The 27,916-nt window shown below is 38.4% G+C and overlaps 1 protein-coding gene across 7 annotated transcripts in view; it reads right to left on the reverse strand.

Moving 5' to 3' along the window:
* Positions 1-420: 420 nt before the first annotated feature.
* The window catches only part of TMEM117 (transmembrane protein 117), a 179,474-nt gene continuing 151,978 nt past the window's right edge, over positions 421-27,916 (reverse strand). For all 7 annotated transcript variants that reach the window (XM_059847049.1, XM_059847048.1, XM_059847047.1 and 4 more), the window contains 2 exons: positions 9,623-9,752; positions 421-1,396 (listed from right to left, as the gene is read on the reverse strand). In XM_059847049.1, the coding sequence (XP_059703032.1) occupies positions 759-1,396; positions 9,623-9,752 (768 nt within the window). In that variant the 3' untranslated portion in view covers positions 421-758. The remainder of the gene's footprint in view (positions 1,397-9,622; positions 9,753-27,916) is intronic.

A 27,916-nucleotide genomic window follows, 5' to 3' on the forward strand; every position in this document is an offset into this window, starting at 1 on the left:
GTTTCTAAAAGGTGAAGGGCAAAACTTTAAATCAAGGAGCAGTTTATCTTTAATTAGAAAAACATAATTAGGCATTATCACATAATTGCTATTACCGATGGAGAAACTCATATTTTCACAACTAGTGGCCCATGCCGTATTATGTCTCTGCTGTTTACTGCATAATAAATCTGTATTTGTGTTTGGCAGCTAGCCAGAAAAATTAAAAGGTAATCAACATGCTTCTCTGCAGTCTGGTCATCAAAATCTCTGACTTCACAGATGAGTAAATAACAAAGTCAAGTTGTGGTATCCTAACAGAAAACCTTCTTTAGGAATAACTATTTTTCTCCTCTGTCAAGACATCAAATGACACTTGAAACAACCATATACAAAAAGCTTTGCAAAGCAGATGAGAAGAACTGTGCAATAGACCTGGTGTTGAGTTAAAAAACAGTTTAATGTCTCAAGGCACCACCACGGTAGAATTTTATACCTGCAAGTAATCATCTAATACACTATTATACAGTTAAGGTAATGTATTAATAAATAGCTTGTGCAATTTTGGGAAGCAATCTATAAAGGAATGTTAGATATACAATAGGCACGTACTATAATACAAATAAAAAACAAAATTCCTAGAAAAAGCATGCTGAGCACCTCTTGGTATAGGTTGAGTTTCTTATTCTAAACACTATGTAAATCTTAACTTACAAAAGGTAAAACTGAAATCTTAGAGTAACTGCTTATTTAAACTGATTTTTCCTGGGTATTTTCCTTTATGTCACAGGATTATTCTTAGGGACAGAGGACTCTGGTACTGGCTGTAAAGGGCTGTCTTGCTCATTCAGTTGTGCGTTCAAGTTTTCAGAAGTTAGAAGAGAAGAATTAAAAACTATTTCACTTAAGTCTGATTTTATGGATACCAGGTGTGGTTCCTGAAAATTCAATGGTTCTTCTAACACCTGTGTATTTTCTCGTGTCATTCCCATATCTGATGGTGACTTTCGTTTCATTCTTGTGTACGATTTGTCTAAATTCTCCATGCCTTGGTCAGTTTTCTGAAATCGCCCAAAGAACCAGATGAAGAAACCAAACAAAGCAAAAGCCAGCAAACTTGGAATAAAAGCCAGGCATTTGACATCAAGGCTAGAGCCTGTGAACCTGCTGTGCAAGAACATGTCCCCTTCGGCATAGGTCCGGTTCGTCAGTGGGTTAGTGTTGTTGGATCTCCACTCCCAAGATAACTTAGTTCTGTTAAGGTCTTTCAAGCTCTCTGAGTCCTTCACTGTGTAGATCTTCTGTCCAGGACCGATATATTGACCATATTCATGAGGTTTGTAAAATATTTGGTTCTTCCACATATTCAGATCCAAGATTAAAACAAGGAAGATAATTCCATAGTTAAACCATTTGCCTGTTTGGAAAAAGAAAGTTCTGTCATCTGATATATCCATTTTAGAAGCAGTACAAATTACACATAAAAGATACTCAGAGAAAAAACAGTTCTTTTTTATTCATCTGTAAAGCAAAGTTGCAAATAAATTTCCACCACAGTCAGATTTATGCTGAATATCCCTTAGTATTTCACAATTAGGTCTGGACACAAAACAATTTTGTAACACAAGCACAGGAGTATAACTATTCAATTGACATTACAGTTTGTAAGTGACCAGCTTATTAGATCTCTAGGTGATGTGTTATAGATCAATAAACGTAGAAAAAGCATTAATTCCACAGCTTTAAAAATATTCACATGGAAATTTTCCATAAAAAGGTCACATTTGACAGAACCATTTATATTCCAGAAATTACTGAAGTGACTGAGGTTTTTGAGGTTGGTAATTATATGAACTTTAAGAGTATATACTTGTGTTGTTTGATATACCAACCGTGGAGTGCAGATATATTCAGGTATGAGCAATCAGACAAACTGCGATTTATAGAATCACAGTGAAATTATTGAGAAATAGCAAGGGCTGATTGTAGACTTCCGAGTCTAGCCAGCTTTGCTTTTTTTATAATCTGTGTCTATGAATACACATAACAAATTATACTATTTTCACAGTGAAGGCATATCTTACATTCTAGTTAGACATTTGTTAAGATCTCACCTGTGCAGTGATGACTGCCATCACCCAAGAACCTGGCAAATCTACATGTCAGCATTAAATGAAAATACATAGATGGAGGAATGTTACTGCTGGTGATGAGTGATCGTGGTCTTTGCTGGAATCACATCTAAGCTTCAAGTGAAAAAGAAAATGAACCATAGGATTTACCAAATTACTTAAGCTAGTGACTTGCAAAGAATTAATGGATTCCAGTTCCTGAAAGTATATGTGTTCAAATTGTATAACCAGAATTCTTCAGGAGGGCAAGGAGACTAACTTTATTAGGAGTTAGTCTCAGGAGTTATGTTTAATGGTTCTCTTCAGTTCAGATTAAATACATAAAATAAACGAGAATATTTATTCTCTTGTTATTCTCTTGTGTTGAACAGTCGTCACTGTTTGGAAACAAAACTGAACTGAAAAGACCTGGCAGACAATCCTATAATTCCTGAATAAGTCCTCTATCAAAGTCAGGTTGGATGAGCCTTTGAGCAAACCAGTATACAGGAAGGTATCCCTGCTAACATCAGAAGGCCAAGAACCAAATGTCCCTTAGGATCCCTTCCAACTGAAGCCATTCTATGATTTCTCCCTGTGATTTTGTCAATTTTATAACTGACGTGTTAAAGAAAACTATATTTTCAGACTATTAACAACACATTAAATAATATTTAAGTTTCTTAAATCAACACCAAGAGACTGAAAGCGATATTAAAGTATGAAATAATATAACTTACAATACAATGTAACTTGATGTTTCCTGTGGATGTTTGCCATGTATTTAATGTTTCTATTTTTCCCATCACATCTGTCTTTCAACAGAAAGACACAGGATTCACTGATCAACAGCTGTTGTCAAGCAGAATTTAATAGCTGACTTCTTGTTTTTTCCTCAGCTAGGCAATTAGATGACTCTTTACCTTACCACCATTTCTTAGGACACAGTGATAATAACACTGTTTTTCATATTCTCACTGTCTGAAAACGTTTTGAAAATGGCCATGGGTTCAGAAGTTATTTGATGCTGAGTGTTTCATAGAAAGATACACTGTTCCTGTTTCATAGAAAGTATGAACCTGAAATTCCTTCACTCAGCTCCTAGACAGAGCTAGGCAGGCAGAAACAACGCCCTGAGCTCAGCTGCTGAGGTTGTTAGGTCCATGTGGGCCATACAAACCACTTGGGTCCCTCATCCCGTTTAGTGAAGATGAACTGGCACCTGTATGTCTAAATGGCAGCTAGCTGACTGAGAACAGCTGCTGCTCTGTATCAGATTTTCTCAAAAATCCTTAAATTTGTCATTCCCAGACAATTTTTTCACCCTCTGCTTCACTGTTATGCTTGATGAGCTCTATAAATTTTCCTTTTCTTTTGAATACAGTTGTCACCAGAACCAAAGGCTTTGTATGAGTAACAGTCTCTTTATAACCATATATGAGCACAATGACATTTTTCTGCTCCTACTCAATAATCCCTTTATCCAAGGGCTGCATTAATGTCCTTAGAAACAAAATGACTGAGTTAGTGCTGTATTGGGTACTTACAGAAAGTGTTTACCTCTTTCTAGAATACCGTGTCCTCTGCCATCTATCCCTCTCCAAGACAGGTGTTCACTGCTCTGCTAGCTAGTATGGCAGCCAAAGAAGCCAACCAAGCCATCCTTCTAGATCTGTGATGTTTTGGAGCACAAAGATGTCATTGTGCTCCTGTGTGGTTATTCAGAGATTTAATATATTGACCAACCTTTAACATTACAACTTAAATGTTTATATTCTATGTATATGAAATTATTGTCTATTGCAACCTAATTTTAGCATAGCAAACTTTAAGTCATATATCAAACCTATAGGAAATAAGCTAGGTAAATGAAAAGTCAATGACAACCTTTGATCTTGCACATGAACAAATTCAAACTTGTAAATTTGCAAAGGATCATAACAAATATATTATAAAGGTATAGATATTAATTTTATTTTTAAAAATTTCAAGTTTCACTCCAGATTAAAAGTGACAAGGGAAAATGGAGCCCCACACTACAAAGTCATTTAACTTGTCTCTTACCCAGCTTCTGTAGGATTAGTATTAGTGCTGCTTTAGGGTTGGCCCTACTTCAATGAAATTTGTGTGGCCAATACTGGCATATACCTGACCCCACTTAGCCCTTCTTGGATGGAAAGTGGTTTATTCAAAGACAAAATTTGAAATGGAAGGATGTAATAGGATCAACTCTCAAGACTGGAAGGCTAGTCAATCCTTTCAGCAAACTGAAAAGAGTTTTATCCAGCCTTCAATGAAGTTAACAATGAAGAAAGTCATGTGGGAAAATAGGTTGTGTCATTCAGCCATGCACTACCTGAAAAGTGACCTGGTTAAAAACTTTATAACTTTCACAGCACTGACAGTTTTCATGCTGCACATAATATTTGGAAAGTTAGGAATCTGATTTGCTGTATTTGGAAACACAGTACAATACTGCCATGTGATGCAACAAAGATCCTCCAAAATAAAAACCAGACCCAAGTGTGTTAGTGTCCTTGTCAGGCTGTGACGCAAAACATGAAATGTTTTTATAGGCACTGTAGACTACAACCAGCTCTTGGGGATGAAAATTCACTCCTGTTTTCTGAGAAAGCATGATGGTTGAAGAAGATTGTATCCTCCTGGCTAGAATACTCACCAGAAGGGAAACCTTGACTCTACAATAATCTCCACTTGTGGCAGCTTGGACCTGCATCATAAGACCTTGCTCTGAACACCAGCCTGCACAGAACACTGCTTAGAAATAGTTTCCCCCTGCAGCTGAAGCTCAACAACTGTGCACTGCACATGAATGCCAGGGGTCTTCTCATTTTGGAAGAATGGATTTTTATTTTTCCCTTTTCCAGAAATTCACATATTTTTATCATCAAACAAGATTTTTGGGCAATCGTCCACACAACATTTGGAATATATCCCAATATTCTAAAACAGCTGCTGATTCTGGAGCAGTTTTATTTTTGTATGTCCACTCTGGAACAGACCATTCATTTCCCAGCAAAAGGATCTCATGTAGAAGGTAGTCCTCAGGAACCTTACTGAGGTCAGGAGGTAATGTGAAAATTCTACTTAATAAGGCTAGACGCAAGCAGCCTCATGCTGTGCAACCACAGCCAGAGGCTAGTGTAGGAAATGTTTGCTTTAGACTTCTATCTCAACTGTAATTTGTGTCTAAAACCAGTCAGACACTCCTGTAAAACATTTGAAATGTTCTTCCTATCTTCTGTCACATTAGTGTTATTAGCTAATACATGCATAGGGACAGACCACTCACAGCTGATCTATGTTAATCCTCAGAGACTTTTTCATGTCTGTGTGCACAGACAGCTTTGGTTTTACCTCTAACCTTTCTATTTTTGCCCACAGACTCCCTCAGGCTACTCTGTGTAAGCTTGGGCTGAATCTAGGGATGCTGTTGGTTTAACTCCACAAGCCAGCCATGCTGGTAACTCCCCAGCTCTGAAGGTGATGATTTCTCCTTTGGGTGGAAGGGTACTTGGGTCAGATGAGCCCTCAGAAACTGCTACAAACAGCCAGAGAAATCTCCCATCTCTTCTGATACCTAAATTGTAACATTTTCAGTTTGAAAATTACCTGCATACTTGACAGTAGATGCTCTTGGATTTCCAGTGCTGCCAATACTGGCCCCCCGCCCCAGTATCTTTTAATCACAAAAGAAGCTGAACAAAATTTACTTTTAAGTTCTACAAATTTCCCTGGGTATTTTAGAAACTAGGATAGACTATGTATTTTCATAAACATCAGCCTAAAAAGGAAAACACACACTTTGCAATGAACCATCTGTCAAGGGAAATCCAGATGAGCTAAGCAGATGCAGGAATTCAAGTTTTTTTTTTGATGTTCATAAAAAAATTAGCTATCAAAACAAAATGAAAATATTTAATACTCAGTAAGGAGTATTGCAAGGAGTTCCTAGCTGCAAAGAAATGAGAGTAAAATGAGGCACTCAGTTACCAGCAAAAACAAGATAGCTTTTCACAATAAATTCAAAATTATGCTGAAGAAAATCAGCTAGAGTCAGAAGATGTTAATCCACTATTATTGCCAGCAACATTAAGAAATCACAAATCAGGACTAAGAAAGCATGTTATTAGTTTAAAGTAGCATGGGTTAAAATAATACACCTTGTAGAGTTGTATTTTTCTGCCTTTTTAGACACTGAATTATTCAGAAGCAAATTTTATTTTTTTTTCTCTGCAATCATGATCTTTATTTTATGAAAGCTGAAATTCTCATTTACTCACTGTATTCAGAAGTCTTTAAGACAAAATAAAAGAAAAAGAAAAAGAAAGAAAGAAAAAGAAAAAGAAAAAGAAAAAGAAAAAGAAAAAGAAAAAGAAAAAGAAAAAGAAAAAGAAAAAGAAAAAGAAAAAGAAAAAGAAAAAGAAAAAGAAAAAGAAAAAGAAAAAGAAAAAGAAAGAAAAAGCACAACTGTCTTAAGACTTGTGACAAAGTCAGGAGAGGTGGCAACACAGAGCATGTAACTGAAATTATTCATTTGTACAGAACTTGCTCAAAGCCATTAAGGACAAACTAACAGAATGGTGGCTAGAAATTCTTGACTCCTCAGAATGTTGCTTTCCTTAGAGCTGCTCCTTTGTGGGACCATTGCTTATTTGAAAAAACAATATTGAATAGGGCTGCTTTTATTTATATCAATCAACAGTGACTAAAACAGACTGTAAAACCTAATAAAGAATAAACTTTGCCAGGAAAAGGATGGCAAATGTTATTTCAGCCATGCCTTCTTTCTCCTTTCTACTTGGGAGAAAATGGTTTTCAGTTTCTAAAAATTACAGCACAGGTCATAGATTTACAGCCTGGATTTATCTTTGTAGCTAGTACTAAAAGAAATGCTTTTCAGGCCTCAGTGTTCATTTCCTGCTTGTTACTTAAAAGAAGTCCTATGATTAAATTTAACATTCTGGATTCTGTGTATTAAACAGGACTTAAATAAAGCCAGCTCCCTGTCATTACCATTGTTCTACCCCCATGTCACCTGCTGCAGTTGCATCCATGTGCATCATTTTAGACTGGATTATAACAATCTCGATTTCATATACATATACATATACATATACATATACATATACATATACATATACATATACCTATACCTATATATATATATATACACATATACCTCTCTCTCTCTCTCTCTCTCTCTCTCTCTCTCTCTCTATATATATATATATATATATATAACTAGGGGGTTTTCCTTTTCAAATATTCTACACCTTGATTTGAGTAGAATATTCAAGTATCTGCACATCCAGACAGTCACTGGAGCTTGCAAATTATCCAACATGATGCCCTAACCTAAGACAAGAACTGATGGCAAGAACAGATGGTTCAAGCAAAACTTACCCAAAGGGAGGCTCTTGTGCCATGTGTTATGGCTGTTTATTAGATCTCCTAAAGGGTGGTGTAGCTCTGAGAGAAAGCAGGCTCTCAGTAGACAGGATACGTGATGTGCAGTCAAATGGATTGATTTGTCTAGCGAATCTAATAAATGGATCTTGTTAATGCTGAGCAGGGAAAAATTTTCCTCAGCCCTCATTCATTATCTCATCCTCATTAAAAGAATGCCTTCTCACTAGAAAAATCAGAAAGGACTCCAGTACTCTCTGCAGAAGACTACAGTGCATAAATATTGGTTTTATTTGGTTGGCCTGTTTTCAAACAGCAGCATTGCTTGTGATTGCATTTCTGATCACTAATTTATGTTCTTTGCACTTGTTTATTCTTTGATTATCCCTGATTATCATCTATGTCCCTGTCTCTTCTACAATGCAAAACTGTTCTTTGCTCTTCAATTTCTCTTTTATCACCCATTAATTATATGCCAAGTTTCTGTATCTAGTGACACAGCCCAAGCTACCATGCCTCAGCCATTTTTCCTACTCCTCTGTGCATCCATTCCACTACTTTTCCTTATACAATGGAATAACAGTATGGCATCTGGGAACCTTGTGGAACTGAGCCCCTCTAAATTCATTCCCTAGCTTTGAGAAAAAGGAAAAAAAAATCTTTTTTGCTATCCCTGAATTCCACATCTGTAATTCACATAAAACATCTGAGGCCTAAACTATTTTTTTTCCTCTGCTCCTTTCTCTTTCTGCTCACTTGGGAGAGAAAAATGTACACATCATGTACACATAACAATGTACATCATGTACACATAACATCTCCTTTCACCCTACACCTTCTAGTCACTGACTGGCCATCATCTACTTTATCCTGTTCCACAAACCATGAATGGCTCAAATGGTGTCCCTCAGATATGTACCAGCTCTTCTTTCTCCTTGTTAGCTGGCTGCTCTCTGTCAGCATTCCAGCAGGGCACCTACCTTCAATTTTGAAAAACTTTCTATCCCTCCATCTGTGATTCCTGCTGGCCCATTTGCCTTCCCTCAGTCAATAGCCAACAGGTAACTTCTGCACTATTTTTATATTCTTTTCTGTTTTTAAATCTCATTTCTGCATTCTCTGCTGAAAACATTTCTTTTCTGTGGCCTCATTCAGGCTGCCTCATCACAGTGCTGGTGTCATTCTTTCCTTTTGACACATTTTCTTCCTTCTGCTTCAGCTGTCTGCTGAGCTTGTGACTCACCTGCTAACTCTTGGCCTTACCTTTGTATCATCTCTGAATGCTCCTTTTGTCCCTGGTCTGCAGGAGTTTCTTTTGGCTTGCCCTTGGTTGCCTTCATCTATCTTATTTCTGTGTGGCGTCATGTGCTGTGACTTTTTATATTAGCAGTTAAAGACCCCTGCCAATTCACACCTGCATTCTTCTGTCATCCATTATTATCCATCTCTTCTCAATGTAGAGAGAGGAGCTATAGTCCTTTTGTATAGCTTGAAGGTAAAACCAAAATATTTATCCCTATTTAACCTCCTTCGCTTTTTCATTCCCTACTGTTATTAAAATACTGACTCACAGTATGCAAGGATCAGGTACTTTTTATCTATATGTACCATCCATTTCAATAGCTGCAATTCTATTTTATTTGAGGTTATTTAACTGTCTGCTTCTCATTAGATGACTGATGGAAGTAGGGTTACCAGTGGCCTTTGCCAGATGAGAATGACCGAAGTTATGACAAGATATTAGCATAAATCATGCAAAGGCATCTGAAAGCATAAGAGATTTGAAGATGAAATAAGCTACTAATTTCCCTGAGAGAGTAATTTTAGATAAAAGAAATCTGAAGTTACATTATGTATTACTTAATGTCACAAGAAGTTGCTGAAATCCATGAGAAACAGCAGGCTTCTCCGATTTGTAAGATACAGGTTCCTCATTTCCTTGAGATGCCTGCATATGGAGAATATGGATGTGGACAGATAAAGAGACAGAAAAAGTCTGGGACAAACCCAAAAAAATACACATTTAAGACCACGGTAGCACACATTTATTACACAGAAGCAGTTCGCTGTGTGACTGTGTCACGATCTGTAAGATTACCTACCTGTTATATGTATGTGATATTCCTCTTTCAGTATCTTTTGGAAATAAGGTACTTTGAATTGCATGTGTGCTGAGGGCAAGCCTGGAAGATTAACTTCAACATCACCCATAAAATGTGGAAACTCCCAGTCCTGTTAAAAAAGAAAAATAAGAGCCTAAAAGTAAGCTTTCACAGTATATTTTTACGTTTAGAATGGCTTAAATTAATTAAGCAGAAATGTTCTATATTTAAGCCTCCATTATTGGATTTTCTTACTTTAAATTTGCCTGACCCACTTGAAATAGAATACCTTATTTATATTAGATATTACAATATCATTTTTTCCTCAGCTCCATGTAATTGTATAAAATGTGTACAAAAGTTCATCTCAGAATGACAGTCCTGAACTCAACTTCCCAGCTGATAGTAAAAAAAAGAATAAGGATAAGAATACTTATTTAAAACCTGGCAACACTATGAATACCTATATAAAAACCTTGCTATGCTACTTACTTTCAGTAATTTGTAATTTGGCAAACAGTTTACAGGTATGAAATTGGCAAAGGTGGCCTGAGCCTTTCAAACACCACATATATCTGTATTCTACTTGTTCACCTTAGAGGTGTTTTCTGTATTTTGCCTTCATACATTTAAATAAACAATCACTGTATTGCAGGCCCTTCAGCATAATCTGCCTGAATCAACCCAAGCACAGTTTTCTCCACTGCCATATTTCAGCTGACAAGGTAATGCTGGAAATGTGGAAGCTCTTACCTAGCATTATGCAAATTTTGGTAGTGTGTGGTACCCCAGCTGAGGAAGAGCTGCATTTAAGGGAATTTTTCACTTGGTTATCTGTACCCACCATCAGTCACTTGAAAATGGGTATGATAGCATGGCTCATTAGAGCCCAAACTGAAAGCAATAGTGCTAGAATCAGGATGATTACTGCCAGTGTCATCACTCTGTGCACTGCAGATTGTGGATGATCTCCTGTTACAAACACACTGCCCCTCTTCCCACGCACTCCTGGATTTGTATCCAACAAGCTGGTGCCACAAGCACCTGAATTACTAAAAATAAAATAAAGGAATCCAAAATGGGAAGAACTCTGTGAGTGACTTCTGATTCCTTCACATGAAAACCATTCCAGCATAGCTGTCTTCCCGTGAGAACCAATTCCATTATTCAATTTTCAGTTTTGTAAGGATAGAAAGTTTCCTTAAAGAGTAATAAAAAAAAAATATTCAAAACTAAGAGTTATCTACTAAATTTGGAGAAACTGTTGACTCCCCCAAACGCAGAGAGGTTCTGCAGAGAGACTTTGGCAAATCAGAGGGCTGGGCAACCAACAACTGTATGAAGTTTAACAAAGACAAGTGCCAAATTCTGCACCCAGGATAGGGCAACCCTGTCTGTTCCCATCAGACTGGGAAGTGCAATACTGGAAAGCAGTGCTGGAGAAAGGGACTTGGGGGTCCTGGTCAATAGGAAGTTGAATTTGAGTCAGCAGTGGCCTTGGCAGCCAGGAGGGCCAACCCTGTCCTGGGTGCATCAGGCACAGCATTGGCAGCCGGGCAAGGGAGGGGATTGCTCTGTTCTGCTCTGCTCCGCTCCTCACCTCGAGTGCTGGAGACAGTTTTGGAGGCCATCACATAAAACAGATATAAAGCTATTAGAAAGTGTCCAAAGGTTACAACAAAGATGGTAAAGAACCTTGAGGGGAAGCCCTGTGAGGAGTGACTGTGGTAATTTGGTCTGTTCAGCCTGCAGAAGAGGAGACTGAGGGGAGACCTCATTGCAGTTACAACTTCCTCATGAGGGGAAGAGGAGGGGCAGACACTGATCTCTGCTCTGTGGTGACCAGTGACAGAACCCAAGAGAATGACCTGAAACTGTGTCAGGGGAGATTTATGTTCTATACCTCAAATGTTTCTCCCCAAAGGGTGGTTGAGCACAGGCTCCCCAGGGAAATGGTCATAGCACCAGCTGAACAGAGTTGAAGAAGTGTTTGGACAATGCCCTCAGGCACATGGTGTGATTTTTGGGGTTGTACAGTGCACAGCCAGAAGCAGTCCTTCTGGGTCCCTTTCAACTGAGGATATTCTATTCTGTATATACCTCTGAAAGATTAATCACTGTATTTAACTTAACTTCCAAGACTTGCTAAGGTCTCCAACATTTTCTACAATGAAAGGGAAATGGAAGAGTTTTATGATCTGGACATAGCACAGCCCAATCATTAACAGCTGATTTGGGCTGTTTGTTATACTGAGTTAAATGGATTAACAGGAGTGCAAGCAAAAAGAAAATCTGACACCCTTTACCTAGTTCTTGATGTTCACAGAAATGCAGAAAGTGCCAGTTTACAGATGTAGAAGATAAGAAAATAAGGATGCTCTCATTTTGCTTTATCATTAATGCAACACATGCGCTCCTGCTAATACCTGCCCAGCTGCAGTCCCTTACCCTGCATCTGTAGACATCCCCTCGCAGGGGGTAAGCATTCAAAAAATTCCCAGAGACAAAAATTTTATGTTAGCACACTTCCAGTTCACTGTTTTAATGTACATCTCAGGACTGGTGTCTGTTGTCAACTCATACATACTCTCACCCAGGAATAAATAGGAAGAAATACATTACAAATTCCTGAAAATAAATGAACGGAGAACTGTGAACTCTGCATTACTTATAAGCAAACATGGGTCTATAAATTTGGCCTCCGGTTCTTGCCTTGCCCCAAGGCTCCTACTGTGCCTTTTGCTGATTTACAGATAAAATTCCACCATGCAGAACTTTGTGGTCTGTGTCTCTGCATCTGAGTTTTTTATTAAAAAGAGTTTTCTCTCATCTGGATGAGTACTACCTGATAATAACATTTTCTCCATATATGCCCCATACTGTATGAAGCACGCCTGAATTGTATCATGGCCCTCATTACACTGCAGCACTGTAATATGGTGTGGCCATAATTACAGAGATGGGCACAGGCTGGTGCTGCAGACCTCATAGCTATAAACAACTCACTGGCATTCAGCTAAAGAAATGCAGATCTGGGCTGGGCAAAACTACTTTTAGGGGTAACAAGGAGAACAAAGAAGTATCTCATGTAAGACATTATCTGTAAAACCTATCTGTAATGTGAAGCTTCAGATCAAGGAGGAAACAGCAAGGTCTTAACATGTTATCAAATATAAAAACAGCCCCAAGCAGCTTCTAGCATAAGAAAAAAGAAACCATCATGATGAAGATCATATCCTTCCCAGCCAAGGACTCCAGATGCCAATGACATGCCATAATGCTCCCATTGAACCCCATCAGAATGAAACTGCCCATTTCAAGAACTACAGGAACAGAGGGAGGGTGGATGAAACATCAGCAAAAGCAATAGAAACTAAGAAGTGTTTGCATAAGAATTTAGACTTTATTATTATTATTATTTATTACTATTATTACTACTACTACTATTCCTACTACTACTACTGAAACTTCTTTCTGCACAAAAGTATTCTTTTCTGAAATGATTAGATCTCAACTAATAATCAGTGGATTACACTGTTTAAATTTAACACTAATAATAAAATCTTGGCTTTATATATAAAGGTCTTTCCTCACCCATAGATAAAATTTTGAATGCAACACCTTTATAAGAATGTTTACACAGTCTGTTCTTTAAGAACAGTCCCATGAAATTACAGAAATGAAGTATTTTTTTAAAGCCACCAACAAATAATAAAACGTATTTGAAAGCAATTTTAAGACAAGGAAAATAAAATAATGACTTAAACCTACTGACTTCCATGGAAGTCACTACAGATGCAGCAGTTAGGAAAATGAAGCTTTAAGTTGGGGATTAAATAGCCTTTGGATCTTCATTTGACTCACAGCTTTGCTAAGTGTGAGTGTCAACTGTCCACAGACAGACATTATCACCTGCAGACACATAGCTGTAGTATTATTACTGTGCCAAAGAAACGTAGATTATTATTACATTTCCAGGCTAATGCCAATATCAGGCTGTCAAATCCAAACCCGACAAAGTGTCCATTTCACTATCTAGATTCTAAGAAAATGTTGTCCAAAATCAAAAGATTTGCTTGTTTTAATATGTTTGTTTTTCTCTTTGACAGCCAAAAGACAACTTAATTTCAGCAATATCCAGAAAACCATTTTCCTAAGAAATTCAAGATGCCTTATAGATATAGTCCACCTCACTTGTAACAGCTACATGAACAGACCAAATGTTCAAGCCCATAATTCCAAACATTTCCCACTCTGGAACATAGCTCAGGCCTGCATCACGTTTCCCTACACAACGTTTTCTCTCTGTGGCCTCTGATATCAGTCTGTGCTCGCCACTGGAATATGAGTACCATGTGTTATGTTCTTAAAGTTTTCAGCTCATAATTATGCAAGGTTCATTTGATCCTTGACTTTAGTCCTCATTGCTGAGGTGCCTGTACTCTGCCATTTGTGGGATCTCATGAGGAACTGGGCCCACAATACCATACTTAGAATGCACTGCAGAATTGGAAAAATAAAGCTGTACAAACACACTGTTAGCTCATCTATGTACCTTTCATACTGCACAAACAGATTGTTTCTCCTTTAAATCCATCAGCATCAGATTTCTAATATTCATTGACTTCATTGGCATCAGATTTCTAATATTCACTGGCTCCAGTGGTTCCCAGCCTGGGGGAATGGGACTGCAGCACACAACCACTCCCTGCGTGGAGACAGAGCCAACCCAGAACCAGCAGGCTTAAATCAGCCACACAGAGGTCTCTAACCTCAGCAGAAAGTTTTGTGGCATGTGCAAATCAAATAAGGTTATTGCCTCATTTCACTCTAGTCATTGAAGAAAGGGCAGCCAGAGGATGAATTTAAAATCACTGAGGGCCTCATCCTGGTGTTGCAATGGGCAGAGAGTACCTCTGATTTCCATCAGCTACCTCATTAAATGCAGAAGCACAGAAAAAAACCTGAGGACATCATGGTATTTTGATTCTCTTTGCTTTGGTTCTAGCTACCCAGGCCAAACAGATGCATATACTCTCTGCTGCAATGCCAGGCGTTAGTTTAAGACCCTATAGTGCAGCTAGCAGAACCAGTTTGGTACCTCCTTAAGTAAAAATATTTTTAGCAATGGTAACTAAGCATCGAAGACAGACTTTCCAATATGATCTGGCCATTTTTTGCCATTGTCTGAGGAAAAGAGAAGGCATTTCCTGGGCAGCCCTATCCTGACCTTTCAAGCCAGGACACACAGCTGCCCAGGAGCATATGGCAATGCCTAGTGTCCTGGTTTGGTGCAGGATGGGTCCTTGGTGTTTTGCATTGCAGGTTCTGGGCCACGTCCCCAGAGGATGAGGAGCAGGTGCTGGCAGGATGAAGTCAGGATCATTAGCTGTCTGGGTGGGGAATGCTAGCCCTCAGCAAACCACATCCCATGCATCATGCACACACAACCCCACATGCCTCAGCCATAAGCCTCTTTCTCCCCGGGGTAAAATGCCACAGAGGAGGTGGGACCATGATTAGAAAACACTAACAACTAATGCTGAACAAATGTGCCACGGTTTTATCTCTCTTCCTCTTTGAATGTAGCTTTGGTGTGTTCATTGAATATGAAATAACACTAAGAATAATATAAACACTGCTGAAATATAATAGGGGAAGAGGAATAATACACACTGAATATTTCTGCTTTAAGTAATGATGACATATGGTATATTTATTGCTATGAACACACTTGTACTTTAAATGTCTCAAAATAGTAAATAAAAACAGGGCAGGAAATGAGAAAATGCATATATGAATGTTTATGTGTTTCAGAAACTGCCTATAGCATTTTAATGTATTTAGTAAAAACATTTTGAGGTGAGGACTGTTTTCAGATATCTTTGCATCTTAGAACATGACAGACACAGACATCATGAGGAAATTTCAGGAGCTGCAATGGTTTTGTATTTTTGCAAGTGTTTGAAATAAGAAATGAACAGCCAGAATTCAGAGGCAAAGGCCCAACTCCTCTGTGGTTATGCCTAACTTCATTGCAGTGCTGCAACTTGCTGTGATGTCTACTCCTGAGATCTCTGTGAGCTGCTAAACTGCCAACATATTTATAATATTTCATTCAAACATAGGTAAGAAGGGAAGTCAGCAGCCATGACTAGAACTCACTTTCATGCTTGTGAGACCAAACTTACTGCTCACCTTCTGACCTTCTGTTCTTTGACAAATAGAGGAAGACAGTTTGATAGCCAGTGCTGGTTTTAGCCCTTGCTAAACAAAAATACTACATCTACTTTTAACATTACCAAATGGCTTCAGTGGGGCTACTTAGCTCCCACAGGGAAAGATGGCACACTATTCTTCAGAAGACCCCCTCCTTCAAGTTGGTACTATCAGTGCTAATCTCTCCAAAATTTTCAAGTCCAGAAAGTTTTATTTGATCAGGTCATCTGCTTTTGTTTCACCTGTCTGGATTGTTACTGACACTAATGATAACAAAACCCCGTTAGGATCTGTGGCACCAATTCCCTTACTGAAGACACTGCTTCACCTTTTGCCGCTCAGTGTTGAGTTAAAGAATTTAAAATACGGAGAAAACACTGCAGTGGTGGAATAACTGCTTCAGTTGAGATCCAAGCTGCAGGGACAGAAGATTGAAGACAACTCCCAGGACCAGACATAGGTATAGAAAGACTATCCCTGCACTATATGGCAATGAAAAGCATTAACATATACAGAACCAAGATGTTGGTCTCCATAATTTTTGTGCTCTTTGCTCCTCAGTCTTTGCTTAGCTTCTTCAAGCTCCTAGCCTTTCTCTAAAAAGACCACTGCAAATCTTGCTCTTTTTCTCTCATGAGACAGCAATAATTCCCACTACGGAAGAGCAGCAATGCATGCTTGGCCTTGAATGACCTCTAATGATTAAAAAAAATCATTAGAGAATCCTTTGGTTTATTATCTATTTCTGCTTATTTAAAGGTGACAATTCCCAGGCTACATAGGACCCAAACAAGCACTCAGCAGTTCGAATCTACACATTAGTGCAATTTGAGCATAGATGAAGCTGTGTATGCACGTCCTTAAAACAGCACCATTTGTTACTGGACTGTCTGTATTGGTATTTAGCTTTTCCACAGGAAGGTCAAAGTAATCTCAGTATTTCAGTCCACCCAAAATAAGGAATGCTTGCATTTCACTGAAAGTCACATATCTACACCTGATTCATGACAGATGGCACCTCCCTCTCCTACCCCTGTGACTGTGGCTTGGATATGATCCTCTCTTCACTCCTCAGAACCTTGCAGTGCCTTGATACTGCAGATTTGTTTTGCATAATGTGTGACAGATATGAAGATTCTTACAAACCCCACAGTTAAAATTTTTATCAAGCCTCTCATCATCTGCTGTTCAGTTATATTGGCACCTTTCCCTCTGGCCTTCATGGGTGCTGTTCTCCACTGATACAGAAATGCTGCTGCAAAGACCATTCTCCTGGTCTGTTTTTTTGACCATGAAATTCTTATCTTTCATACAATAAAGTACAGGCCACTTCTTTCATTCAAATTCTTTTAGATCTTTCAACACCTATGTACAGACTGTCTATATGACAGCTGCTCCTTCATTCTAGAAGTTGAGGCTATGATTTTTTCTCTATTGAGAGATTTTTTTTTTCTCCTGAGCAGTTCTCTATCAGCTGAAGAGCTTTATCCTGTCTCATTCTTCTTTATTATTCTCTTTTGCATGACAAAATATTAGGATGTCATGAATTAGGTATTGTGGCTCACCTGTCATCCTGACCAATAAAGTTGCTACTTGTACCCACCTGTCTAACCAGTTATAACTCTGGGATTTTCTTTAGCAATGAAATTCTCTAGGACTGGAGTTGTACTCTGGCTGTCTTTAATTATCATCTAGCACAACACTGCTCTGGTCCTTAGTGATCATTGCTAGTTTCTGGACAGGAAAAATACTGCTAGTAGTGTGAAGAGTGAATGGCTATCCATTAATTTTCTTCCATTACAAGCAAATTGTGTTTGAAAACAAGCCAGTGCACAAGAACAGACAGACACTAGAAGGTATCAGATCTTGAGATGTGTAGTGACCAGGAACAGCAGTGGTAACGATTTCCTGCTGAGGACTGTCCTGTCCTACAGCTACCCTTTAAGTTTTAAGTACTTATTAGTGTCAAACAAGAGCAAAGTGAAACCCCTTTATCCATTCCTGGGGAGTGGCAGGCACCATAAAGCACAGCCTCTGTGCACTTACTCCCAGGATGTCCTAGGAGCAAGCCCACCAGTTTTTTCTTCAGGCAAATGTGAGGTCTCACACATCCAAGATGACACTCTGAGGCTCCTCTTTGTTGTAAATCACTGTTACCTGTTGAACAGCTATTCACAACTACTGACAACACTGATTTTAAAAATATACTCAAAAGTAAATGCTCTTTGATTTTATTTCAGCATCTCCATTTTCTGTAAGCTTTTACTCTTTTACTGCCTCAATCATGTCAGTTGAGCTTATCAGCTATCAGATATTCCATCTGGATGAGAAACACCAGTTAAAACTTTTCCAGTTAATTCCTGAGTCTGTTAAACTGCTAAACAGTGTTAATGCTACAAAAGTGTGTATCTGTAAAAGACAAGGAAATCAGCTCCAGTAAAGCAACTGTGTCTTGTTCTCTACTTGAAATTTCCCTAAACCACCAGCCAGTTGTAATGGTTTTTCAAACTACCTCAGTGACACACTTTATGAAAGTCATTTCTGCGGTGAATAGGAGAAATGAACATTCACTAATAATACACAATACTTATATTTACACATTTTCTGAGACTACATCCTACTGTCAAGGGAAATCACAAAAGAAGAGTCAATCTTTCTGGTACCCTAGAAAATATCTGACTATGATGTGGAGAATAAAAATAAATTTTAAATATATTGCTGTACAATAATCTTCAACACAATCAGAATATTGCAGAAGTACATGCAATGAAACATGTACCACTGCATTGCAGGAAATACATGCACACTGCAGCTGAGCAGTAAAATGGTATCTGGGGCATTTCAGGATTTGTAAACACTGCTAATGACATTTGTACCTATTTGAGAATAGCAAGCTCTTCTTAGGGTTCTAAAGTAATTTTACATTAAGATAACTGTCTGCAGCAAACTTCAGCTGTATTAAAATGAATATTGTTCCTTCTCCTTCCAAATATCCACATACATGAATTTCCTTGTTGCCTGATATTTAAATTTTAATGGTGTTCTTTAGTGTTACCTAAACCTGAGAAGAGACATTTGCTGTAAAATATTTGAGCAGGTATTTCCTTTCTATAAGCTTTGAAACACAATAAAAATGGTGTTATAAAAATAAAGAGCATCTGGAGCAAGGGGATTACTGTGTGTTGTTCACTGTAGGTGGAAAGTAAATCAATCCAATGCTGCATCAATGTTAGAAATGCATGACTGAGGAGCCACTCTGTTCTGGACAAAATTCCTTTGAATTATTATATGTGCCCTGAAGAGCTTTACCATCAACTATTCTGAGTCCCCAAAATTTGTGTCTGGTTCCAAAGAAAACTAAAAATTGCCCTTGAGTATTCAGTGTGATCTGAAGTGGCAGATTTGGAGCAATGGTCTCAGTTTAAAACTTTCATCCAGCTTGTTTTGGTTTAGCTATAACTAAAAAAAAATTGCATGTGCAGGGTTCAGCTTTCTGCAATTAAGGTAGTGAAACAGTAATATTAAATTTCCATTGGGAAAAACCCCAAGTATTACATGCTGCATTTGACTGATATTGAAAAAATAATAGAGCTGAAGGTGACATAAAGTAAAAACACTGAATGCATATGAAACACAGAGAGAAATGTCTCATGAATTTAAATGTGGGGTTTGCAAATAAGTCAATGTGAATTCCCTTTTCCTCAAAAAAGTTGTAATAGCTCCTTCCAAAATTATTTTCCTCTTCATAACTTGTGCTAATTAATATTCCAGTTCTAACATATAAGGAAAGATAAAGGAAACTGTGTGCAAATGTGAGAAGCAAAACAAATGTGTGACAGCACATGGATGTGTGACAGCAAAACATGGATATCTGTACCTAATTTTTGTTTCAGGGACAAGAGTAATATGGAATATACTTGGTCTTCCCAGCTCCCTCTGGTTTTTGAAGTTGAAGTTTAAATCTGGTGGTAGGATCAGCAGCGGCAGCACACTGTTTGCAAACACAATTTCATGTCCTGAAGGCAACTTATCCCATTCCTGAGCCCCATCTCCACGCTACCCCTCTACTTCCAGTTTTATCCTCAAAAGCTGTGGTGTGGCCATTAGGCACATCTGTTCCAAGAGCTGAGAAAAATAAGAAAACAGTAAGTCTCCCTATGTAAGTACAGGGCTACTAGTTTTATCATTTTTGGTAAATAAGAGGCTACAGAAAACTAGTGTGCAGCTGGGATTACTGAAGTGCATCTTCCACTGAGTGCACAGCATTACAGCATTACATTAGTCATTCTCTGCAGTTCAGTGACATGGCATATCCTCTGATTAGAGAGAGTGCATGCCACTTAATAGTTGCAGAATTATTTGCTTAAGCTCTCTCTTTCCTATCTGCCCTCCCCTCTCCAAGAAACCCATTCATTTTCTTATCCCTTGAGGCAGTGATGATAGTACTCTATGTTACACATACATAAATTACATCCCTTAGAGAATAAACAATATCATAACCCAAAAGGATGGTCTTCAATGGGAAGAAAAATTAGGGAAGATAAGTAATTTTCTACTGCCTCCTCTCTGACGCCCAATGCAAAACTCACTTCCTGAGCATGAGAGAGGAAAAATGCAATTTCAGCTTTTTATACTAGAGCAATATATCTGCCTTTGCCAAGCACATGCAGAAAACATGAACTTCATCCTAAAAGGTTTTCAGTGTTTAGAAAGCTCCTGGGAGAGCTTGTCAAAAACACAGTGAACCAAGTTCTAATTGGACAAACTCACCCTGGTCTTGGAAAACACTACTGTTTGGTCTGAATTTCAAAACTGTTCCCATCAAAATCCTTAGGAGCAGACAAAATGTTATTAAAGTTTGTTTTTGAGTCTCAGAGACAAAATCAAAGGCTGGTGGTATGCAATGAATTGAAGTATTCTCCTAGTGAGATTTGAATCTAAATACAGCAACTATGTTGACCACAAGTTAAGGCTGAATTAAAATTAAATAAAATAAAAAAAAAAGACAGATGAGACAGGGTGAGACAGGGTGAGACAGGGTGGACAAGCTCAAAAGATTTGGAAATTCAGTGTAGATAAGAAACCATATATACAGCTCTTGGCAGAAGCTTATCCAAATAACAGACACTCTTGAAGGATGTCCTCCTCCAACCCTTCTATTTGGTGTTTACTTTTGATCTGCAAGAAATTCTTTTTCCCCCTTCCTGCTGATGTTACTTTTGGAAGACAATTTGCTAATTTCTATTCAGAGAGAATTTTCTTCAAGAAAAATCATAAGTGTCCCATGAGCCACTTTTTTGGAGGGGAAGATGGTCTCTTACACCATTTCTTCAGAAATTTTGCTCTTTCATTTACACACATAACACTGCATCTCTCTAATTTTTGCCACAAACAATAACACTTAAATTCTTTTCCCTTTACTGTCTTTTCTCCCACAACTTTCTCCCTAACATCTACAAGTGATAGACTTAATTCAATAGTACATATTTTTAATTTTAGGAACTTTTCTGACAAAAATTATGGGAAATGACACATTGACTGTTCTCAGAGACACTGTTATGTGGGCAGTAAACAGACACAGGATCTTGCCTGCAAATAAGTGCATGGCTCCCAAACTTCCAAACTCCAAAACTTTTAATTACTGCCATCAATGAATCAAGGGAGCTACATTACAGCAGCTGAGTGATTACTCTGTCAGTCTGATTAATAGGCAGGTAGAGTTTTAAAGCAAGGTTCTGCATGTGTGTATGCATGCAGGCAAGAGGTAGATGTGTGTGGGTTTTTTGTGGGAGTTCCAGTTTAACTAGTCAAGACCGTAACAGTGGACAGCTACTGAAACTTTCTGAACAGGAAAGTATAGGATTCAAGCATTGTTTTCAATAGTTTAAAGAAAATGTTAAATCAATATTCTCATCAGAGGAGCTGTTTTAGAACAATTCACCAAGTCAAGAAAATGAATGAGCTGTTCTTTCACAGCATTCCTCAAGGAGGAATTATCCCAAATGATATGGTTACTTAATACGAACATTTATAAAGGGACAGTCATTATGCGAATTATGTATTTTACATAATTTATTTCAACTTTCAGTTTATAGCAGCACTTTTATCTTCCTTTCATTCTGTGATTAAAAAAGGCATCAATTATAATTCTAACACGTCTACAGAACAAATGTCTGCTACTGATGTTGCTGTGCTCATTCAAACATATCATTATTCATCTGAGGGTCCCAGGCAATCTACATTTACCAAAATAATGAATAAATAGAAACTGCACACTTACATGTAGCAGTTTTGGTACACAAGAAATGCTCTACAAAACATATTTAGGGATGTCGTGGTCTGTAGCAGCGCTACCTGCTATGTGTTGACTTGGCTGGGTACTTCTGCTAGTAATTATGAAAATGCAATTAAAGCCCAGAGAACAAGAGGCTTGCTGCCATGTTTTTAAAAGAAAACAGAGACCATTGCTTTGATGTCTCCTCAGACACAGTACATTTTTCCTGAGGTTTATCCAGTTTACATGTACAAAGCATGGCTTCAAGATATGCAAATATGAAAGAAATACGAGCAAACCAGATTATAACAAGTACTACTGCAATGTCAAAGAATCTATAATCAGAATTGGAGAGTTACAATGAAGGGAAAAAATGCTGAACCACACGACATGCTATTATTACAGAAATGTACTATTCAGAAATTGAAGACTACTGGGCTATTGGTCTGCATCAGCATGCCTGACAGCAGAGGTCGGCCAAATGGTCTGATCTGCCCAAAATTTAATTCTACTGGATTCTGCAAGCAAAAATTCAAAAGCTAAGTTACTAATAAAAAAACATTTCTCATGTGCTATGGTGAAGACACCCTATAGACCTTGCAATGCTGAAAAGCCCTGAAAGCTCCAGCTCATAGTCTTTCTACTTCAAGTCTCATTCACAAATGTGAGACTTCCCTGATCGAGGCTACAAAAATCACTGACCAGAAAAAAATTCTTTTAAAGTTTTTGCTCAAGTGAGCCATAGAAGATTACAAGCTCCTATAGGAACATAGCACAGGGGGATACATAATGCTCGAGGACACAAAATTCATTTTAACATTTTCCTGTCTTGTATTCTTGACCAATATAAAGATTGATCAAAGTATTGACTACTCCTTAACAGTCACTTAGAATGACCAAGCCTTTTATTAGGAACTCAGAATAAGAACTAGTATTAGTATTTAAATGCTCCTTTCTAAAATATTAATAAATTTTTTGCCTCTCATTCATAATTGTCTTCTGAGTTTTCCTGCAGTGAGCTGACAAACTTTTCAAGTTACATGCTGAGTCAAAATTCAAGGAAAATATCTCTTATTTAACTCTTGTAGCAATCATTTAAGAAGCAAGCAGTACTATTTCCTTCTGGTAAACATACTATTCAAGTCTACATTGCCTCATGCCTAATTCTAAATACTTAATTGTTTTCCATGAACTCATACCCAAAACATGGAAATCCTTTAGCTAATAAAGAGACTGAAGCCCCTTGAAACAGATTCTTTGACAGAAAAGAGTGATTAGAGGCTTGCTACTTAATTGGCACCAATGACAACATTCTACTTCCCTGAAAAAGCACTGAAAGTGTTCATTGATTTCCATGATAGAAGGGCAATTACCAATCATATAACTGATATCTATATTTATTTTTTTATGAGTATGATTCTGCACAATGATTTCTACCAGAATGTGTTACCTTTTTGGAACTGAATCACTAAAGAAAATCAAGTGCATGTTCTCATTCTAACTTTATTGCTACAGAAATCTATGATTTAGACACAAAACACAGTAATAATTTCATTTAATTTTCTTATACAACCTTAAGGCTCATCTAGCCTGTATGGTTCTGTGTGTGGCTACACAGACACAGTTATTCTATCCCCGACAGAACTTGCAGTTTAGCTACAGTTTTTTAAGATTCTCACCACTTTTCTGAATTTCCAGTAGCAACCTGGAAATTCTTATAAACAGCTTTTAGAAACAAAGAAGACCATTAGTTGATATAGTAGATAAAATGCATTTGCTGGATAATACTGTCCTGATAGACTGACTCTCACTGTCCCAGTGAGGAGTACTTTCTGATAAGCTATTTGCAGAGGAAACCTCACAACTGTGTATATTTGCATTGGGACACACTGTAGAAATTTATTTACCAGAACTGTATGCAGAACAAAAACTTCATTTTCCACTTTTTTGACAGTCAAAACTGCTTATACCTACAAGCACTATGTAAAGGAAAAGCAAGATTTTTATGGCTAGAAAAATGAATACAAAAATTAGGTTGAGAAAAGTTGCATGGAAGTGGCTAGATAACAACTCTGCTCAGACTCTGAGTATCACCAATATGAACCAGGCATTTTGCTGCAAACCAGCACAGTTGTGTCAAGGTGGAGACACCATCTCAGTGAGGGCTAAAAATGGAGCCATGATACTGGTGCACAGTTGTGTAGAGCTGGGAAAAGTCTCACCTCTGCTGGCCTGAAATTCAGCAGGTCAAGGAGCTGTTCCTCCTTCCAGACCCCTCCCACAGAGCAACAGAATGAGAAAACTCAGCCCTTAGTGAAGTTTTATAAAAGCAACTGAAAGAAATGCACAAGTTCCTTGCAGTATGAAAATAGAGTGGTTTCGGGTTTTTTTTGCTATAAAAATGGCACTAGAGGAATTCATACACAAGGGCACCCAGCTACCACTGTGGCAGGTGCCATATAGAACAGCCAGAAATCCCAGTGCTGCTTCTTATCATGCAAGTGGGCTTGTGAACATACTGATCTCATTTGCTTATAACTTTTCCAAATAGAATTGCTTGGGCTGAACACAGCCCATATCTAGTGTGTACCACAGGCTGCTTTATTTTTGTTTTTTTTCCCATTTAGTTCTATTTTTTTTTTTCCTATTTGGTTTCTGGTTTAAGGTTTTGACATTTTCAACTAGCACCATTTAATCACTTCTGAGAGTGAGACCAAACAGAAAATAAGTTGCTTTGCTCTGTAGAGATATCTCAAGTGGAGACATACAGTTTAGCAAGGGAGTAACTTTGCGTCAGAGATGTGCCTCTTGCTTCCCTGTAAATACCTGCACCAAACTGAAAAAGTTTCAGGTACCTTTGAAAAGTCAGTAATTTTCATACTTGCAAGAATCTAGCTAAAAGTTCAGAAATGTGCATTTTCCCAAACTGTGCATCACTCGGCATGCCAGAGAGTCCCTGTGCTCCTAGAGCATCAACCTCTAGTGAAACTGCAAATCTCAGAAGAGAGACAGAGCATCCTCCATCTCCCCTTTGTCTCCACCCCCATTTTTTTGCTGCTGCTGCTGCTGGCAGGACTCTGAGCTGCTCTCAAATAAGGACTGAGGTGGCCCTGCACAGCAGCCAAGAGACAGAGAGCCAGCTTTCCTCTAAATACTAATCCCAAGTACACTGTGTGCAGCTGGAGCTAGTCAAGTACAGCTTGAGCTAGGCATCTGGACTGGAGGGAAGATGAGGCAAAAGGGCATTTGGCTCTGGTTCTGAGACAGAGTGTAGCAGGGACTAGTTTTTAAAATTAATTTAAAATTAGAATTAATTTTTGGTCTTTTTCATTTTATTTTGCACGTAGCCCAACACAGCAGTGTGTTGAATCAAAGTAAAGATATTTAGACCTTTTTCAAGCTGTACATAGCTAGAGAAAAACTCTGTATTACGTGCACTGGAACAGGCTGCTCAGGGAAGTGATTAGGTCCCCATTCCTGGAGATATGTAAAAGACACTTAGATGTGATGTTTAGGGATAAAGTTTAGTGGTAGACTTGGCTGTATTAGATTAATAACTTGAGCTTAAGGGTCTTATTCTACCTAGATTATTCTGTGCTAAACCCTGCCCTCCTCCCTCCCCAGCAGCCCTCTCTAAGAGGCTGAGCAGAAGGCTTGGCATTTCCATGTGCAGCCACACAGCCTGGGCCATGCTGTGAAAGGAAATGACCACAGAGACACAAGGGTTTGATAGGAAAATTGGAATAGACTACACAAAAGGAGGGGGAAGAGAGGAGAGACTTGAATGAGGGCAAGAGGGTAAGGATGAGAGCAGGAGGTTGGGATCGGCTGGTTAAGGAAAAAGGGACCGAATTAGGGAGAGGGGGAAGGGGGACAAGGAGTGATTCTGGTTTGAACAGCAGCTGCAGGGTAGATGAGTCAGATTCACTAAAAATGGAGCCTAGAAATGAGAGACATGAAGACTTAAAGCTGGGACTGGATATAAATAATGGGATATGTCACAGAACTGGACACAAGGAGGACCCAGGACGGGGGCAAAAAAGGAGACACAGAGAGAGGACTTGGAAGTGACAGGAAGGAAAAAGCCACGCTTGGGGATGTGATCAGAAAGTGTCAGTACCACACTGGCTCTGGAGTTTGACCTGGTCACCATGCCTCTAATTATCACCACTCTCTGCTGTCAACAAGCAGAGGTGAAGTCCAGAGGCAAAGTATGCTGCTCTTCTTCCTCATGAACTGTCTCATCGGAAGAAAAAGCACACTGCTATTAGCAGTTGCTCACATGGCAAACATCCCTGCCGGGGAGGTAAAAGATCCAGTACCTGATAAAACACATGGGATTTTGATTTTGAGATTGCTATCTTTTTTGTAAAAAAATATCAGATTTATGCATGCAGAAAGTCCTGCATTAAGGCATCTGCCTGAATATTTCAATGGTGAAGACTCAAGAACTCAGACTAAGTTTATCTGTACCTTGTGGGTAGGCAAGGTACAATCTTTTCTTGGTTACTGGATCACAAAGAGTTTGTTCCAGAAGAAACAACCTTTTTTCATTAAAGAGTATCTAACTTATGATTGTGAGGTGGAAATATATAGTGACAGAGACCCCTGTAGTTCTCCTGCACTCTGCATCTGCTGCACAAGCTGGAAAGTGTGTGGGAAGAAGGGTGTAAATGCAAGAGACAGCAGCAGATGTGAAAACATTTGCCTCCTGTTACAGAAGTCATTGCTGCTAGGAGAAACTGAATTTGACCAGCTCTGCTATGACACATCTCTCAGCCTACTCTGCTATGAGACATCTAAGCGATACCAAGTGAATTTCTAGAACCAAACTATTATTTTTTCCCTGTGGGATTGCCTCCCCACCCTACCTACGTTTAGATTTGTGCAAGTGACAAGTGCCCATGGCTGGTATTGAAACTAACAAGAGCTGGACCTGAATATATCACCACTGGGAAGAGGAAGAGTTGACACAATATTCGTGGGGAGAAAAAAAGTCTTGTAGTGCATGGCACTATCCAGATAGGACTGAATTGTACTCCTTTAAGATCAGCATAAAAAAGTAACCAGACTTTTTATGGAGCTAGATATTTGACACAGTTATAGGCATCATTCACAGCAAGCAAAGAAACTGCTTTTAAAATAGTTTGAATGCTACAAGAGAAATAGGGCTGTCAGTATAATAATATATAAGATTACATCAAGAAAATATGTGGCTCGGTCTGTTACTGATGAAATAATATGCTAGACCCTCCTCCCTCAATTAGGTAACTGCTCGGATAAGACATGAATAATAATATGAATTTTCATAATAATGTCCTCAGACATCTCAAATTAGGGGCACTTTGGCTTTAATTTCTTTGTGCCTCAGAATAAAATGTGGACAATAATGGACAATAATACTCCTGTTGGGAAGGCTATTGTGAAGATAAATATATTAATGCTTGAGAAGCCCTTAGGAAATACAGCAATGAGTGTCACAAAAAAAGTCCACAAGGAAATGAATGATTTCATCTTCATATCAAGGTTCCAATCATGTGCAGTAAGTAAGGCCTGGGGCCACAGGCTGCACAGAAAAGGTAAACCAAAATATCGAATAGCTTCTCATTAAGCGAACACCATTCATCCAGTGCAGCAAGTGAGAGAGGTCCTGTGGAAAAATGGAATGTGAATAGATAATTAAAGATTGTATCACAATGCACGGACAAAATAGGGGTGAAAAGTTTATACTGGTGACTTAATTCTGACATCTCCTAATTCCTGAATGCACGATTCTGCAGCTTCAGTGGTGTTACATTTTT

This window comes from Haemorhous mexicanus, chromosome 5 (genome assembly GCF_027477595.1).
Source record: "Haemorhous mexicanus isolate bHaeMex1 chromosome 5, bHaeMex1.pri, whole genome shotgun sequence".
NCBI classification, from domain to species: Eukaryota; Metazoa; Chordata; class Aves; order Passeriformes; family Fringillidae; genus Haemorhous; species Haemorhous mexicanus.